Source organism: Dermacentor albipictus, unplaced genomic scaffold, assembly GCF_038994185.2.
Source record: "Dermacentor albipictus isolate Rhodes 1998 colony unplaced genomic scaffold, USDA_Dalb.pri_finalv2 scaffold_28, whole genome shotgun sequence".
NCBI classification, from domain to species: domain Eukaryota; kingdom Metazoa; phylum Arthropoda; class Arachnida; order Ixodida; family Ixodidae; genus Dermacentor; species Dermacentor albipictus.
The window spans coordinates 2882128-2901881 of record NW_027225582.1 but is presented as its reverse complement, the minus strand read 5'-3'; the positions used below and the strand labels follow the sequence as shown (position 1 = coordinate 2901881).

General features: G+C 45.5%; 1 protein-coding gene across 1 annotated transcript in view; it reads left to right on the top strand.

Annotated features, from left to right (window-relative positions):
• Window positions 1-19754, top strand: part of LOC139052634 (sodium/iodide cotransporter-like) — a 53240-nt gene that overhangs the window by 8455 nt on the left and 25031 nt on the right. The window contains exons 2-3 of the mRNA XM_070529702.1: window positions 10344-10618; window positions 14749-14814. Of these exons, the coding sequence (XP_070385803.1) occupies window positions 10344-10618; window positions 14749-14814 (341 nt within the window). The remainder of the gene's footprint in view (window positions 1-10343; window positions 10619-14748; window positions 14815-19754) is intronic.

Sequence of the window (19754 nt, the reverse complement as noted above, 5' to 3'; positions counted from 1 at the left end):
TGGCATAATGCGCTGCTCATGACGAATCCTGTGGTGTAGTCCGGCATCTTAGAACAGGCTGACTCGACAGCTTGCTCTTCGAGGCGTTGAAAGAGGATTCTTTTTTTCCGTCCCTGACGACACTCTGTGGCTCAGTTTTTCGAAAAATATCAGTTTTGAGCGCTAGCTAGTTCAGAATGCCTGCGGAAGTGCCGGTGATAGTGCCCGGCGACCCCTAAGAAAGGTAGGGTGTCGGTCATTGTGCGCGGCTGCGGGAAATGTAACGCCGCTACTGTTAGCTCAGAGGGACGGCAGCGACCCTGTCTGATTACATGACCCATATAGAACACTTCCGTGTGCACCATTTGGCATTTGGTTCTTTGACCTGATTCACGCATGCGGACCAGCACCGCCCTCAGATGTTGCATATGCTCTGACCAAGGTGCAGAATATATCGCTACATCATCTAAGTAAGGCAAGGCAAACTCTTCCTGTCCTCGCAACACTGTCCACGGGTCTTGAGAAACAGTACGGTGCATTTTTCAAACCGAAGTTTATGACCTTAGGGTGGTATGTTCCCAAAGGAGATATGAAAACGGATTATCTGCCACACTGTTATGCAAAATTACATCCCCTTGGGTCGTATCTTGCCACACAACGATAATCGTCATCTCTCTTGTCCGCATTTCCTTTCTGCTGCGAGCCCGGTACTTCCAAGTCACGAACCGCATGCGTGTTATCAGCATGACATAGCCTTCCCGACAGGAAAGTAGTGGGCATGGCGTTTTCAAGAAAGGAAACGCAATCAATGCAGATGAAGATTATTGTTGTGTGGCAAATATACACCCCAAAGGGTGTACCTGCGTCTAAGAGTGTAGATGCAGGGTAGAAAAGAATCTGGCGCTACTTTCTCGATGCGCTTTTCGATGTTTGGTGTAGGATAAGTCTGATCGTTTGTGATAGCGTTTAGCCTGCGGCAATCAACGCAAGGACATGGAAGCTCGCCCGGCACTTCAACTAAGATTAAAGCTGAGGTGTAATCGCTGTCGCAACGCTCGATTACACCTAGAGTCGACATTTTTTCTTACGTTGGCGTGGTGACACTTGATAAGCCTTTAACCATACTGGCTCCGAAGAAGTGAGCTCGACACCGATGTCCTTACTAGGCTATAAAGAGCAGTTCCGTGATTGGTTGTTCTCAAGCGCCTCCCCTTAGTGAGTGACGCGAGCCCCGGAATCTTTACTGAAATCTCTCTTCAGGAAAGTTTACCATCATGCATACAACTGCTTCCCGTTCCCTGTAAGGTTTGAGCAGATTACAGTGATAAACCTGCTGTATCTTCCACTTTCCAGGCAGGCTTATAACGTAGTTCGTGTCAGACAGTTTCTGAACCACGTTTGTGGGACCCTCCCGCTGCACCTCGAGCTTGTTTTTCTGCGATTGTCGTAGAATCATTACTTTAATGCCGACTTCAAATCAATGGGTCCTGGTTGTCCGGTCGCAACATACCTTGGGCATATGCTGGGCTTTAGACATGGGCTCTTTTGACAACTTCTGCGCTTTCTTTAAGCATGTTAGCAGCTTAAGTACGTACTCGACCATAACTAGGTCTTCCCCGCGTTCTTCCCATGAATTGCGGAGCTTGCACAGCGGGGATCGCAGCGAGCGGCCGTATACGAGCTCCGCTGGCGAAGAACCGGTTGCTTGATACTGCGCAGTCCTCAACTCAAACGTTGTAGCAAGGAAGAACCACTCCCATTCTGTCTTACTTTCGAAGCATAACGCCCTTAACGCACGCTTCGTAATAGAGTGTAGCTTCTCTATGGAAATAGACTGAGGATAGTACACTGAGCTGTGAATGAGCCTTACCCCACATTGTTCCAGAAAGGTAGTGGTTAAGGCACTAGTAAACACGATGCCTTGGACGAACTGTACTTCTGCGGGAAATAGAAGTAGCGCGAATATCGAGAGGAGCGCTTTAACTATTTCCACTGAACTAAGTTCTTTAAGTGGGACCGCTCCGGGGATCATAGTATCGGGGCAAATCACTGTCAAAGTATGAGGGTATCCCGAGGTTGTTACTGGAAGTGGGCCTACCGTGCCGGCTACGAGACGGCAAAGGGGCTCAGTGATGATCGGCACTTACTTAATCAGTGCTTTTGCCTTTTCACCGAGCTTCCCGCGCGCTGACCTGTGTCGCAAGTTCTTACAAATTACTTTGCGTCGCGGAAACAAGCTGGCCAATAATACTGTATTAGTCGATGCATAGTTTTCTTGACGCCTAAATGACCAGCCCAAGGGCTTCCCTGCTACAGGCGCAAGAGATCTTGTCGATAAGCCTGGGGCACGACCAACCGGTCAAATGTTACACCCCTGCGACCTACATACTTACGGTGCAGTAGGCCGCCTCTCTCATAGAAATTAACGTTTTTCCTTGCTACACCTTTGTTTAGGTTGCTTCGGATCTTCCGCAGGCTGGGGTCCTTGTTTTTCTTGGACATCAAGGCTGAACTGTCTATCTCTGTCGCTCTAGGCCTACTGGAGTAGGCGCTAAAAACAAATCTGGCGACTGATCTTCCTCTAACTAGGCTGCTGCCACTACCTCTGCGGTGTGGATCCAAACTTCTGTGGTTTCAACGCGGCGGCATTCTCGATCTCCGCTTTCTGAGGTTCCGGACAGCCATCCGTCTCAGTTAGTGCCGTTTCCGCGACTGCTTTAACAGATAACTCATGAGCTTTCGATCTCGTTTGTACCATCATGCTAGCCTCCCCCTCCCCCCCCCCCCAACACTAGCCCTTTCTCGCGCAGACGCTGATCCGACCTATTTGAGAACAGGTAAGAGTACTGGTGAGAAATCGTAGGTGATATGGCAGCTTCCGTCACTAGTGTGCCAAAATGGCCTTTATTAGATGCCTTTGCGACCGCAAGACATGCACTGTGAGCTTCTGCAGCTTGCTTAAGACAGCTGCATTCACCTGAGAACATCTCAGGTTCCACATAAGAGCTTTGAACCCCGTCCATAGTAACCGCTGAGCTGCGCGGTACGTGCCATGGTTACCCGTTTATCTCAAGGTCGCGCATGCACGCTTCGAGCAGCTTCATGTTCTTGTCATTGCAACCTACTGATTAAAACACTACCTTTGCCGTGTTAGATTGCGCAGCAATGTGCCCTGGTTTGTGATACTTGCAACAAAGAAGGGGTTTTCTCGCTTCCGATTTCTTAGCTTCAGGAGTCCCTTCCGACCCTGAAGTATTCCATTTTGAGGTACCTCCGATGATAGGTTCCTGCATTCCTTTTTTGGGCCTAGGATTAGCCCTGCCGAGTCTGAAATTGGGTTAGCCTTTCCGACTGTCGCCTACTTCGCGAGCCCTGCGCTTCACAAATTCCTCGGCTAGCTGAGCGCCTCTCGCTATCGTGCTAACTTCTGGCCTATCTTGAACCCAGTACCTCACGTTCTCAGGTAATCGGTTGTAAAATTGTTGAAGGGCAAATCACTGAATAACCTTCGCGTGCGTGATCACCATAGGCTTTTTTTTTTGCTTGAGCCACTGCTCCATGTCTGACATAAGCTTATATGCACTCTCTGTATAGGACTCCTTCCTAGCCTTTACCATTTCGCGAAACTTCCGCCGGTAGGCTTCCAATGACAGCCTATACTCCTCAGGAAACAAGACTTTGCCGTGTCATAATTCTCATCTTCCCTATCGTTAAGGCGAGCGATTACGTCCGTTGCCTCGCCCGGTAACAGTGTGAGCAAACGCTGTGGCCATGATTCGCGGGAGAACCCTTGCTCCTCGCACGTCCGCTCGAAGTTCACCAAGAACAAACCAATGTCCTCTCCGAGTTTAAATGACTGCGTTAGCTCTGTCATCATTAACGATACGCGCTGTCCTGCACTGTTTCCTTCGCTCCTCTTACCTGTTGCTCGAGGAGATTCCATTTCAAGCTCTTGTCGCTTCAGTTCAAGAGCGTGTTGCCTTTCCTCGCGCTCTTTCTGTACTTTACTTTCTCGTTCTTCACGTTACCGCTCTTTCTGTTTGTTACGCTCCTCTTCCTGAATTTTCGCAGTCTCCCTCTGTCTAATGATCTCCAGGAATTCCTTGAACTCATCATCCTCAGCTTGTAAAGGAAGAATAGCCTCATTCAACTGTGGTTTTCGGAGTCTGTCAGTGACATCCGGTTGCAAGTCCTTAGCCAACTCCACCAACCTCAGTTTACGCAATCACTTAAATTAATGGCTGTCTTCAGTTTTCTCTATTGTACACAACCTTGCCGCAACCTAACGAGGCGACAACAATAGCTCGAATTACTCGTTCTGTTTTAACCATTCAGCAAAACCTGGCGAAGCTCAGCAGAGAAAGTCCCGCACTCACCACCCTGGAGCCAAGAATCCGGCGTAGGCCATCGCAAACACTGCATTCAGTTCCCACTTGGTAGACGAGACCCGTAGATACACACTCCTCCACTCCTTACCAGTTGTTACTGCTGCCACGAATTGTTACGAGCTGCTACCTCCAGTTGTTACGGGGTCGTGGTTTCGGCGACGTTCAACAGCGTCTGGAGCTTGAACAAGATTGACCATCGGAGAGGGTTCAGCAGGGAAGACGAGATGACGTAAAACAATAACAAAAGTTTATAACATCATGATGAATGAGCGATGCGCTCCAAGACAAAAAGTGCAAAAACGTAAAGCTTGCGGGATCCTGCACGCATGCGCACAGAAGATCGGCCTGTGGCGTCTCGCTGGCCTTCTTATACGCTGCACCATCCGGGCAACCGCATTCTTTCTAGTCGCAAGTTTCTAGTCGGCAACCGCAATTCACTAGTCGCGTCTGGAGGGAAGTACACCAAGTTCACTGTCTGGAGTGCTTGTCTCATGCATTGAAGAAGTCTTTGCGAACGAGACGGAGCTGGTACTGATCCTACGCACTCCCTACACATCCACACACCCGAAGGAGGAGTTTTTGCATTTCGACGAGCGTGACGATTAGGCACGTCGTGTCTCAGGCGCTTGGCATGTTTCCTTTATCGCCGCACACAGTGAACCGCAACACTGCTTTGTGCTGGAGAAGGGGAAAATACATGCACAGTATCGCATACACAGACATACTACATCCCACAGTGCACCATATTACAATTAGTCGCACAATGCGGTATTCTTTATATAACGCCGCACTACCTTTATAGCCACTCGCTATTTCTGTACTGGGACAGTGTCAAAGAATTCGCGTTTCGGCTAGCGGACGACTTCCCAATTGGTGCTATGTGAAGACGAGGGCTACATTTTCTTGGTTAAGATGAAAACACCTAAAGAGGAGGCATGCAACAGTTTCAGTGCATCCATAAATGGCACAGGCACTGTTGACATTGGAGTAGGCTTTAAAATGGCTAGCTCAATTTAGAGACATGTTAAAAAGGTGCAGTCGCATCGTGAAAAGACGGACAGGACACAAAACCGTGATTAAGATCCAAGTGAACTACCCGTGATTAAAGCGGAAATCTGAGTACCAAGCGGTTTAGCGCAAGATTGATTATTTAACTCAGGTTGACTGTGTTTACGAACTTCGCAAAGCTCGACAAAGCTTTTGCATGGTGTGTATTCTCTCATGATACCTGGGAATGGTACAAAGTCAGCTGAGTTCGCTGATAACTGAACCAAGAACCTCATTCAATGAACAGATTCCAAAAGATATGCCGAAAAAAAATATCAATGGTTGAAGGCATGCGAGCCCATTCTCAGGGACTTCTCGTGAGTCCCCTCCTTCTTCTGAAAGATCTGCATTTTTAATAACGCCTTCTTCCGAGTCATTGTTCGATTCCTTAATAGTTGTGTCCAAACAATTGTGTATGGCCGTCTATATCGGCACAGGCTCAGTGGTATAAATATGCTTTGATGTGGATGTATACCCACGGAAGCAACAGGTTCGTTCGTTTCTGTAAGAAGCGCAAGGTATTGAAACGTTATTTCCAGCTGAAATGTTTAATTGAGGCTACGACGGCCAATTTTTCTATCACGAAACATTTAGGTGATGTAAATTTTAACACCTGCGCCTCAGCGTGGTTCTGAGTTCCGGATTTAAAGGCAGTGATGTTATTAAAGACCTGCGTTTTGAGGATCAATGAGAACCAATGGGATCAATTTGAAAAGCAGTTTTAGGTTACACTTTTTTCGATACTATTCTTACAACACCTTAAAAATTAATTTATCAAATGCATCGCCTTTGACCAGATTTCCTCTAAATTGACTCACGCCCGACTCATGCTTCATCCTGCGAATAGTCGGACGCGCTTGTTAAGTTTGTCTGTTAGGTTCAGCACTTATCACCAACAGGGCTCTAACCATCGCAATAAAACTAATAACGTTCCAGAAATAATGAGTCTAGGCGCAGTGTTTGACATCCCTTCGCCGCAATCTGTGTTTCAATGATATGACTCAGAAGTATGTTGCCTCGCAGCTGCGCAGTTTCGGTGACGCTTTATCTAATCGTTTAATTAACGTTAATCCGGTACTCACAAACTAAGCCATTCAATGACCCACCAAGACATTGAAAAATAATATCAGTACATCTAACACGAAAAAAACATAGAAATGTTTACAAAGATACGCGCGAATACCGTATGACATTACCACTGAGTGAAGTTTATTAAAAAAAAAGATGTACTGGCAACATCGGTTGACAATCCGTGAGTTTCGCGACTTCCACACAACTCGCTAGATGCTGTCGGAACGTCGGTCATGGTAGCGACCTGCAGTTTATAAACAAAGAGTTTTATTGAAAGAAGTGAGAAAAGTGTTGGCCATGATAAACTGGGGAGCGGCCTGGTTTTCCGCTTACTCATTCCGCATACTTTTCGTTTTAGAAGTGGGATATTTAGGCACACACCGAAGTGTTGAAAATTGCTGAATAATTTAAGGAAGTTCGCGTCAGTCTGTGTGATTTGTTCATTGAGTTTATTTTTTGTAGCCCACTTTTTATTTCATACAAATGAACGGAATCAAAAGTGGGCAGAAGTCCTTTCGAGCTTCATTGAAGATCACTGTTTGCTACCAAACAAAAGACAAAATGCCGACGACAGTTATAGGGCCGTGGTGTGCCACACATTGCAAATAGTAGCTGTCAGAGTATGCCCTCCAACTTAAATCTCGCAGGGTCAGCACTTTCTGTAGCGCCCTAAAGAGGCTGGAGTGCATTATGGTTGCTTCATTCTCCCAGCCTCACTGCTGATATTGTTCTTTGACAAAAATGAGGCAATATACCAAAGTAATAGTGACAGACACCTGTTTCGACAGTGTCATGACGTTTATTCAAGAAATCTTGCTCAAGTTATGGCGGCGCGTAAGGGGCTCACAAACCTTTCCTTGAAATTCTTAGTTAAACGATCTATTCGCATTATTGAGTGGAAATAGCGCTTGGTTATAACTGGAGAAAATTGAGGCCAGACTATCTCCATTTCTTTAATTTCACGGTGGCACCTAAGCGTACGCTTGCCAACTCTACGAAATTCTTCGTAAAGTTCACAAATTTGGGCTTGCTTTACGATTTTACGAATGTGACAACAACTTTTACAAAAACTAGCGTTGGCGGAAAAGTTTCGCTAGGCCGTCTCGGAACTTTCCAATGAAAGAATTTTGATCATGAAAAGACAAATGTGGGGTAATTGCTTCGAGTAAACTTAATCGGGGAAGTTCCTGAACCAGCCAAAATTAGCAACAGCGAAATTGCTGCGACGTTAAAAAGAATGTCTGGTAGTCAGCATTCGCAGTAACAAGTTTTCTGCTGCTTTTCTTCTCCGTCTAAACGTAAATCCTTGTTAACAAAGCACATATAAAACGCCGTAAAAACATCCGCTCAGGGGCAGCTTTCAAAATTTGAGCTTTCTTCCCACCCCCTCCACCCCTCGGTTTTTGGTGTCATGTCCGGAGGATTTTGCGAATTTTGAAGTTCACGGGTGAGCAAGTGCGCTAGGCGCCTTTGCGTCGGACGATTCTACATATTTCAAGGTATCTTCACGCATTTTGGTCATTTCGGCACAATAACTTTTCTAAACTTTCTAGGTTCGGTCTTCCGTGCCCATAGAACGCTGCTTACAATTTTACCCTCCAACAGTTAGCCAATAGCAAAGGGGCGCTGTCAAAAATCCATGACGACACAACGGTCTTGTGCGGGAATATCAAACTCGCGTCGTTACCCGTCTTTCGTATGTTCCTCTTTTTGGGCTTACCTTGCCTCCTCTTATGGTAAGAGTGCCGCTTTGTTGCGGCACACGCTTAATTGACTAATACAGCTTAAAGGGGCCTGGACCACACCTCGGGCTTGGAGAAATAACGTAATTTGCCGGTCGCATACGCTTCTGTAATTATTTCAGCCAAGTTCTGCGATCGTACGCGGTGCGCAGAGTTCGCAAGCGGAGCGCAAAGTCACCTTTCTCTGAAACGTCCTTTTTTCGACAGAAGCGTGCTCCTGAGTTTCTTCTGTACGTTTTATTTCGTAATAAAGCGGAGTCCCATACGTGGCTGCTATTGTTAGCTGCGGTCTGCTACGTAGCGTAGATACCTCGGCCGCCGCGAGGAGCTGCCACGAGTCCAATGGCTAATCGCACTGCGTCTCGCTGTGGACAACCGCGTTTGGCTTACGTTTAGCGCGTCGTGGGTGCCAAAACTGGAAGTCGTGGCGTCTACATTAAAACTTCCATAATGAAATTTGAGCATTAAACTCCGGTGACGTTTAAAAGGCAGAGCGTCGTGGGCACGCTCCACTACGCCGTAGCCTTCGCAGTGCAAGGCACTGAAGTAGGAAGGGGAGCACAGCGGAGGCCGTGTTTGATTGCCAATGACTGCGATTATGCTGAACGCATTGAAGCACTTTCTGTGGCACAGTATTTCTTAAATAGACTATTTTGACTTCAAATGCCTTTCTCCACTTCCATAAAAAGTGGTTCAGGGCTCCTTTAGCATTATGCTTCTCGTTAGTGTCGCGTTAGATATCTGTTTAGCTCTACTGCGCGTGTCCAGTGATGCGCGCGTGGACACGCACTTGTAGTTTGGCAGAACATTGAGTGCTCTCCTATCTGCCGATAGTCGGTGGTATAGGCGACATCGGGTACGTATAATACCTCTCACCGAGAGCTGCCTTCTTTGCTTTATTCAATGTCCTGGTGCTTCCAGCGCGGAAATGTTCTGTGCAGGCCACCCATAAGGCACAGGGCGTCCTGATTCACTGCTATTTGTGCACTGGTGCTGATACAATATTGCCGCGTTGTAGTTTGACGAATAAGCCAGTTCCATAACTTTTAGTCAAAATTCTAACTCCGTATGGGATGAAGTTCTGTCCTGAGCAATATAGACAAGGGTAGTGCACATGATGTGTAAACATAATTTTATGGCAAGCCAATCTTTTGCTTTGACAGTGTTTTGCGGTAAACAAACACCATGGGCCTGTACGACGGAGAAAACGCCAGTAAAGTCATTCTGATCTTGACACTGTCCTTTTTTTGCGGCCTTTACTGAACACCATGGTTGCAAAAGCTTGCCTATCTTGCCAACTCATCAAAATATGGTGGAAGCTGGGAAACCTACCGACTGGAAAACATGAATAAAACAACGAATCCGAAGCGCAGTTTCTCTAAAGTGGCACGTGGAGGCCGCTTATAGGCTAAGGAATGCTGTAGCGCCTTCCTCCTTGGTTTCTGACATAAAGAGAACAGCCTGATGCGACGTAGTGGATCAGTTTCGCGTGCTAGTTCATCCATGTTTTAGAGATATGTTCAAGGTGTCTTCAGTGTATTTCGCACAGCACAACGGTCCGTTTATTTAAAGCAACTAGCCGGCAAAGGGTCACTGTTTGATGGCAATGTTTTTTCAAGCATACCCACTAGTTCTTTATTAGAAAACTTAGAGAGCAAGAAAGACACTGGATGTAAAAAAGCAACGCACACCATCCACGGTCTACGCCCAGTGTCTTTTTTACCCTCTGAGTTTTCTAATAATGCATTACCAACTAGCTCACCTATGGACCCTATTGCGAATAGTTCTTATTCAACGCGCTTGCTACAGAAATTGGTACTGAAACAAAACAGTCGGCGAAAATGGTTAGTCGTTTACTGCATGGTTCGCATAATGAGAAAAAAAATGGTTGACACTTCTTTCTGATGAATGTGCCATAGAGCGAAAGTAAAAAGTGTGAATTCAGTGTGAATTCTGAAACAAGAGACGTGGACACCCTGTGACGATTCGCCGTACAATTCTTTCATGCAAAAGTTGCTTTCTAAAAGGTACATGTGCGCATGTAACAAACACTATGGCTTCACCTTGCGGCCAACCTTGCGTTTCAAATAGTCACTCATCCACACTGTTCTTGCAGGAACTGGACTGTACATGTCTCTGCGCAAACGAGGCGCTCCGAAGAGCAGAGATGAGGCCTTCCTGGGAAACCGAAGCATAAGAGTGCTTCCCCTGGCCCTGTCCATGCTGGCATCAAGCATCACGGCAGCGGGCATTATTGCATTCGTCGCTCACTATTACCGTCATGGCTTCCATACGCTCTGGGCCATACCTATCTTCGTTCCAGTAGGACTCATCGTGACGTACTTATACCTGCCTGTGCTGTACGAGCTCAAGGTCACTTCCATATTCGAGGTGACGAAACAACGGCCATATTTTTTTATCTGTGGGACTGTGCAAGTTTGTAGGTCTACAATACAGCTAAGTCAGTTCTCATACATTGAAGGTTGGTTGGGACACGCAGAACAGAATCGTCTTTTCTCCTAACTGACCAGAAAGCCCACGCGAGCCGAGTGTCTAGGCGTAAAAGCAAGCGCGGCGATCTAACGTTACTTATCACTCTAATGGCACAAAAGCGAACACTGAACAGCTTAAAAAAGTTCGGCAGTAGATATTTCATCCAACTAAAAAAAATCCCAAATCGGTTTGCGGGCTTATTCTGTCCATGGAGGGAGGCGATGTTAAGAGTTTTTTTTTTTCATTCTTTGGCTCACAAATACTCTGGACCATACAAAGTAACAGGCAATGAAGCCGTAGCTAAAGCTCTGCACGTGAAATGCGGATGATGTGAGTTCGGTCCCCACCTGCGGCAAGGTATTTTTTCATCCATTCGCATTTGTTTTTATCTGATTATTTCTACATTTGAATTAAACATAATAATTACCTTAACCTATGCTCTTTCTGGCTTCATTGTCTGTTTATTTGTGTAGTTGTTACTAAGAAATATTTTGTCGGTACGGTCCCTTTATTCTTCTCGCTAATTACGCAAGAAGCATTTAAGTTGTATTTCCCCTCTGACAGGTTGTCTGGCTGCACAACATGAACTGACGGATTTTTATAGCCATATTTTGAAGATTATGCTCTAGGCTGGTAATTGGAATCCCAAAAATTATCCATGTGAACAATCTGGACATAGTAAGCTGCGAAATCGTCAGCTAATAGCTAAGAAGAGTCTACTGATGGCTGGTTATTTTCCATGTTTAAGTACGTCTAAAGACATCAATACGCGTCATTTCCCTTTTAACATGGTCGTAAGTGCTGCTTGTAATTTACCAGCCATCTTGGCTGTTATGTACGACCTAATGATTGGCTTGTTGTCTGCTCTAACGAATCATTCTATCTTAATAGTTTTTTTCTGTGAATATCGACTATAATACCGCACACCTTGACTGCACTCGCCATGGAATTTTTTGCTGTGTCCTTCAGACAGACACAGCGGAAGAAAGCTAGTGCGCCTCTCGACAAAGCAAAATTAGTGCTGTGGTCTCTTTGTGACAGCTGTGCGCAGACGGGTAAATTATGGCCCTCCTGCGTATCTATGAGTTCTCAAAAGCGACATGACATGATATAATGTAGTGGGTAGAAAAATTTAACAAGCAGAACGATATTACAATGTAAGCTTCCACATCAGTACGAGAAATGATGATTTGTATGTGGCACAATCGCTTTTAGCGTGGGCGAAGGCATTTAGTCTCCGTCGAGGTTACAGAAATTTATTCTTCGAATGAAAACTTCAGCTGCGGTATGGGCCAAGCAATAATTAATTATAAAAAGAATGCTACAACTTCCAGCTCTGCGAAGGTGTAAATATATGTTCAAATTTTCGCTGCCTACATATGGACTGTCAGAGAACATGTGTTTTGGACGGTTGTAACAAGCTCATGCGGCAACGACAGCAGGCTGTGCGTCGCTTGGCTTGCGCTTTCGAGCAGGTGTTCACCTGCACTCCCGTGGATCTAAATGATGGGATTTTACACGCCAAAATCACGATCGGAATATGAGGCACGCCGTAGTGTGGGACTCCAGAAATTTGGACCATCTGGGGTTCTTTAACGTGCCCCTAAATCTAAGTACACGGGTGTTTTCGCATTTCGCCCCCATAGAGATGCGGTCGTCATGGCGGGGATTTGATCCCGCTACCTCGTGCTTAGCAGTCCAACATCACAGCCACTGAGCAACCACGGCGGGTACTGCCGTGGAGTTTCCTGCTCTTTCCTAGAAGCGACTTAAACATTAACAAATCACCATTGTTCCAATATTATGCAGCAAGAAATGTGCTGCTTGCAACCTTGTCCCTAACGAACAAGTATACCTAGCAGACGAAGCTGCGCTTCGTGCTGAAGCTGCTGCCGGGTGAGGCAGTAGACCGTAGTGGGAAGTTTTTGCTCTAGAAGAACTTCAGTTTGGCCTAGTTGGTGTTTACTGCATATCATATTGACCGCAAATAAAGACGCGGACAGCGGCAGAGAACACATGAAGAACACGTGTTGTTCATTTGTTCTCTGCCGCTGTTGCCGTCCTTATTTGCGGTCAATATGATATGCAGTTTTGCATTAGTTTTGATAACTTCTAGTTATTAGAGGGAAAATCTGACATCCACCCGTTCGTAGCAAATGCTACAAAGGAAACCCATACGGGTTCCTCGAAAGAAAAGCCTCGCAGTTGAAGAAAAATTCGTCCTAGTCTGGGACTCGAACCGGGGACCACCGCCTTTCCGGGACAGCCGCTCTACCATCTGTGCTAACCAGGCGGTTAGCTGATGGCAGGGCGAAGTCGAATTTCTCAACAACTCGAAGCAAGGGCAAAAGTTTGACGTAATAGTTCTGCGGAAGCCCGAAAGGTGGAGAAAAGTAATTAATAAAGGGAAAATCAGACATCCACCCGTTCGTAGCAAATGCTACAAAGGAAACCAATACAAGTTCCTCGAAAGAAAAGCCTCGCAGTTGAAAAAAAATTTGTCCTGGTCCGGGACTCGAACCCTTTATTACACTGATTTACCCTTTATTAATTACTTCTCTCCACCTTGCGGGCTTCCGCAGAACTATTACTTCAAACCGTTGCCTTTGCTTCGAGTTGCTGACAAATTCGACTTCGCCCTGCCATCCGCTAGCCGCCTGGTTAGCTCAGATAGTAGAGTGGCTGCCCCGGAATGGTGGTGGTCCCGTGTTCGAGTCCCGGGCCAGGACGAATTTTTCTTCAACTGCGAGGCTTTTCTTTCGAGGAACCCGTATGGGTTTCCTTTCTAGCATTTGCTAGGAACGGGGTTATGTCTGATCTTCCCTTTATTAATTACTTCTCTCCACCTTGCGGGTTTCCGCAGAACTATTACGTCACACCTTCTAGTTATTTAAGCACTTCTTTAAAGAGAGCTGAGCATGCATAATTTTAGATGTTCCGCTGCTATTCAGACGAAGTCCACGAGGTCGGAAGTCGGCCAAGCCACAATCCCATCAAGACGCGAACTCCACAGATACCTAAAATTGCCAGAAGATGTCCTAAAGTACCACTGAAACGCTATTTTTCCAACTATTTCTAAAGGCAAGAAAAAAAAATTTCGGGAGGCGGAGAGGAAGACGGTGTCTTTGATTGTTGAGCCATGTAATTAAATTTGTATGGCATGTATTACAAATGATTCGCAGCTTCTAATAAGCATATCATTTAGGCTAGAAGACATTCTCAATGGACAGAGAGGCGGAACAGAAATGCTGGCAAAGGGAAGGAAGAGGAGAGGCTGGAGACGGGGCATAAACGAGAAGGAAGGCAATTAACCAAGGGGCCCGATTTTTTTATTAGTCATATCTTAAGAAGCCAACAAACACTTACACTAAGGACAACATAGGACAAATTACTTGTGCATAATAAATGAAATAAAGAAACGATAAATAGATCGAAATTAAAGTGGACGAAAAAACAACTTGCCGCAGGTGGGAAGCGAACCCACAACCTTCGCATTTCGCGAAACGGTTTATAAACCCAAGAAAGTGGATGGGGAGACCGCGCATGTAGCTCAACAATCCGTGCGCTCGGCTTCTTCTTAATCTCCTTCGCTCCGCAGGGAGAAAGAGATTAAGGCACAGAAAAGTAGAGTTAGGAAAGCATTAGCAGGGTGAACCCGTGTAGGGTGGCGCCTCAGGCATGTAATCGTGCACTGAGAGCAGTCCATTTTATAAAATTATGTAAGGCCCGGGCTGTAAGCCTGCGTCACATGAGGCCATGGTACAAGAACCTTTGTCTCGGAAAATGGCTGGAAGCTTACGCATCTTCCTTACAAGATTGACACCGAAAGCCTGTTTGACGCTTAGAGTGTGAAGCTGCGTAGAAAACAGTTCGAGCACTGCACAATTAAATAAACTCTACGAAAGTATTTCATTGAAGTGTTCTGCAGGATTGAAACATCTTTTTTTTTCTAGCAAGTGAAAACAGTATGAGTGGAAACCTTGCGCAGTGCTTGCGAATATTACATTACATACCCCTCCGTTTTACAGTGTCTTCGCCTGCGCTATGGAAACAGCGTTGGACTTGCATCGTCTTTGATTTACTTCGTGCTAAGCGTAAGTACATATCGACAGCACGAGCGGATTAAGATTATTTAGTAGATGAATGGGTTCCAAATGCACCAGAATGCATATCTTGTCGATGACGTCAGCTGCAGTGACGGTGTGGACACCGATTGTTTTTTTCTAACCAAGGAATTAGTCACGTTGGTATGAGCGCTTGCCCGTAACACGTCAGTGACCTCGACAACCTGTTTGTGTGCGCGTACAGTCCCACTTGTCTAGAGTGACCGATAGCACACTGCGCCAGCGCTCGCATGTGCTACCTCGCGATGTAGCTGCTACGTTCTACTTGTGTTTAACCGATAGGGCATGGACCTACCATGCGTGTTCTCGGTGCATGGTCGGCATGTGCGTTATTTTTTCTTTTTTTTTGTGCACAAAAGACGGCGGCCGAATCGGCCGGTTGATGACTCCAGATAAGTGTGATTCAGACTGTACAACGAGACCATTATAAAACAGCGTCACATAGATGAAGCCGTATGTAAGCATATGTTTTCTTGTAGTTTAAACAAGGAAAGCTAAATTTAGGTACAGGGATATTTAAAAACATGCACTCATGCACATAAATTTGTTTTACTTGAACAACACGAGAATAGCATACACAATCAAGGATTGCCTTCATGCTGCCTTTGTGAAATTGCACTGGAACGGCTGTTCAGAAACTGGTGATAGACCGACAGATTTTGGACAAGCGCCTTTCTGCATAGTGGAACATTCTCTATCACCGGACTCAATACATTGCCCTCGCTGTGAAAAATTAAAAAAAAAAATTAATTATGCGGTTTTACGTGCCAAAACCACTTTCTGATAATGAGGCACGCCGTAGTGGAGGACTCCGGAAATTTTGACTACCTGGGGTTCTTTAACGTGCACCTAAATCTAAGTACACGGGTGTTTTCGCATTTCGCCCCCATCGAAATGCGGCCGCCGTGGCCGGGATTCGATCCCGCGACCTCGTGCTCAGCAGCCCAACACCATAGCCACTGAGCAACCACGGCGGGTCCCTCGCTGTGAAGAGAGGGCTTTGTGGCATGTCCTGATACATTGTTCAGACAAAGTACAAAAGCCCAGCTCAGCTGTACGTGCACCTAAACACCGATGAGCTCTTCAGAAGTTCCCGCATACCGAGCATCATCGCGAGGTGTTTTTTTTTTTTGAGTAAGCGAGCCATAGTAGGCAGCGGCGAGACAGAACTGCAATAAACTGTCATGAATACAAAACGTATTTCCGGCTTGGTGCCGCCATGTTTTGCTTACGAGGCGGAATGCCGAGGCAAAATTTCCAATTTGTCCACGAGTGCGAATCACTGATGGACAACAATTAGTAGTCGCATTATTTAAGAGAAAGCTATAGCTCGGGTGCTCCTACCTAAATAAATGTAAAAGGAGAATTCATTTTGCTCGCCTACGTCTGCACCAAATTTGACGAAGTTGCATGTAAAATAAAAACTTAATATCCAGTGACTCTTGGTTTCGAATTATTTGTTTACGTCGTCAAATTTTTATTTAAAATTGACAAAAATGAGAAATTTTTGAAAACGAAACTATCAAGTGTACAGCTGTGTATCTCAGCAACGAAAAATCCCAATAAAATTCTATGAATTGCATCTAATAGTACATCTAAAGCGGACAAAATTCATATGTTACCCATAAATCTAAGAAAAAACTTGTGATATGCAAACACAGCTTTTGCAGAACCCTTGTAAACAACGTAACAAATTCACGTAAGATATAAAATGACACATCGAATCTGTCCGCTTTGAACCCCTATGAAAATGGTCATTGCCTTTATGTTTCCTTTATGTTTCCTTCTTGTGCCCTATGTGACCTTTATGATTCCTTGTCCTTTGTGTGACCTCCGGGACTCCAACTTTGTGTGTACCACATGTTTACTCATCCTAACGTATACCTCGAGGAAGTGACCTTTATTATGCCTCTAGGATGTGTCCTTTATGTTTACGGCAGGATGTTAACTGGGTGTGTACTATGTGTTACCTGAGTGTACACTTGAGTGCACGTGTAGGTGACATAGAGTGCACATAACAACTCTCTGTACATATAATACAGGCAGATATATCTGTACTTTGTGACAGCCGTTGATACACTCTGCAGAGTCATTGTAAGTAGTAAATCTTGACTTATCCTTTCCTTTGCCCCAAGAAAACAACCCTTATTTTAATTATTGTAGTATGTGCCCTTTGTGTTTACGGCGGGATGTTACCTAGGTGTGCACTTGAGTGCACACGTAGGTAACATAGAGCATTAATCTATATATGGTGCATGCACTCTTTATATGTTACCTACATGTGCACTTGAGTGCACATGTAGGTAACAGAGTGTGCGCAGTAAGCATCTTTTGCGAATAGTACAGTTAGAGCTATCTGTACTATATGTTAGTCACTGGCAGATTCAAGGAAAAGGCACTGCTTGCACCCCTCGCACTAGACATGCCGACCGGCACTAATTGTGGCTATATTGTGCGGAAAATCGAGCATGCCATGAAATAGGATGGTGTATATAATGATTTATGCCATGCATTCTCTTAATATATAAAGTATTTCTTACTTTTTCAACCTGCTATTCTCCAGTAGCAAGCCATATATGTAGAAATCGGCAGTATTTAACCTAATATGCAAGAATTTCATGAAAGTTGTGCGCCAGCTAGGCTATCAAATATAATTGATTGAGTGTTTAAGACGGTTCTCATAGCAGGTGTCTTACAGATGCTCCGCTTCGCCTCCAGTTTGGGAAATCATCTACTTAATTTATAGATCTGGCTTATATATATATATATATATATATATATATATATATATATATATATATATATATATATATATATATATATATATATATATATATATATATATATATGAGCACTATGTTACCTGTGTGGGCAGTCTATGTTACCTGGCTGTGTACTCCCTCGAGTGCACATCCAGGTAAGATAGAGTGCGCTTATATATAGTGCTCATCTTTTTACACATGCTACAGATAGATCGTCTACCTGAACGATATATTAACTTTAACTACTGGCGTATCAAAGTAAAAAAAAAATGGGGAGTGCACCTGCCTCCCCCTCCCTATCTATCTTGGCCGTATTGATCACCACGCGCCATCAACACTACATATGTACATCAAAGCCTCATGCAGCGAATAATCCCTCACGACAAAAAACAATTGCGCGGCGGCTGGAGACGCGGTGGCACGACGCGCAGTGTTCGATGGCTTGCGCTACATGAACCGCAATAGAGGCGGACGCCTCCGCGGCCAATCTGCCGCTTTGCTAGTGAGCGTATATGATTATACAACCATTTAAGTAGCTGTTCTCGTCGCTTTCGCGCTGACCACAAGTACGAGTAACTGCTGTGTCGATATTAGCACGCGTAGAAGAAGGGCAGCGCGGATCCCGTAAATGCTTGCTTGGGCGTACAACTGAATAATTTATAATTTTGTGTTGGCTGAGTATGAAAGTTGTGTGCGGGGTATGGCCGTATTTGATTACGCGAGCATGCAAGCAGTACGCCTGCTTCACTTTGGCCGAAGTTCCGCTGCCGCTGCAAGCCAGCCATCGCCACATTTTGTTCCCCATATTCCTTACGCTACGGGAAATATGGTTCCACCTATTCAAGATAATTCCTTACATTCTCAAAAACACGCTACTGGGCGCCATAAGAAGCGTGTATATGTGTGGCGATTCCAAATTTCTGATCGGTGGGTGTCACAGCTATCGCGGCTGCCCGCACACCGTGCGCCATGGCAAGCAAGACGGAGCTGCACATGGTGCGCGCTGATCGGCTCGTGTCCTCCGGCAAAAGTTCGTGCATAGTTCGTCTAAAATCTCTGTATATACTTAAAAAAACAAGGCAGCGCACCTAGACACTTTAAACTCAATAACTTGTGTTTAAATACCAGCCTTCCTTCCAGCTACGATTTTTTTAAATCTAGAAGGCCGTGCTTTTTCAACTTGTACGCCCTAAAAGAAAATGCAGATCTCGGAGGCTAAATTCACTTGTTAACCGCAGTGCGGCGCTGCCGCAGTGTAACGGTTGAGGGTGAGCTGGGCCACGTTGTGTTGCTGTGAGCGGTTACACGGTAATTTAATCATATTTTCGAAGTGCCTAAACAAGCTGTGATCCGTACCGTCTGCATTAACCATCAAGAAACCTCTGGATTCGTGTAACGCCATTAGTTCGCCTTATGTTTCCTGTGATACGCCAGTGTCTTATGTGTACTACAGCGCCAGTCCGAGCTGCCTTTGTTCTCGCCTGTCCGCGTTCGCCCGTGGAATACCTGGTACTGTGGCTTCGAATTATGGTGCGTGGAAGAATTTGTTGAAAGTTGTGCTTTCGTGCGCGGGTGTTCATCGGCATTTCGACAGTGTTCGCGCCCGAAAGAGCGTCGTCGCGTGGTGCCTGCGAGACGAAGGAGCCGTTTGCCGACCACATTGAAGGTAAGCAGGTCTGACGCTTGCGCGCATTCTCGCAGCTTCTGGTTCATGTAGTAAGCTTTGTGGAACAACAACAGAACACGTTCTGAGCGTATGTTGACCATGTTGCTCTGCACATTTAGCAAAGCGTTTCACGAGGGGAGTTTCCGTGAAATGTATTATTTCTTACCGCTTACTTGCTTTATGGAGTGATGTGCTACCACCGCTGATCGTTGGGACTTAATGGGCAAATATTTACGTAAACGCTGAAAGTTACTGTTTTCTCGGTAGTTTCCCGGCAAGAAATCCTTCCGTAGGTATGAATTTTAGCAAGTTACGTGTGTAATGCATGTCGATGTGTCACGGGCATCGCGAGTTGGCACGCGGCTGCGATGTTTGACACTTGAACAGATATTAGCTTGTGTGAAGATTACTTTATTGATAGTGTTCAGCTTGAAGTCCAGCTTCGCGAGAACTTGTCTGCATTGTTTGTGTTCGACGTGCTC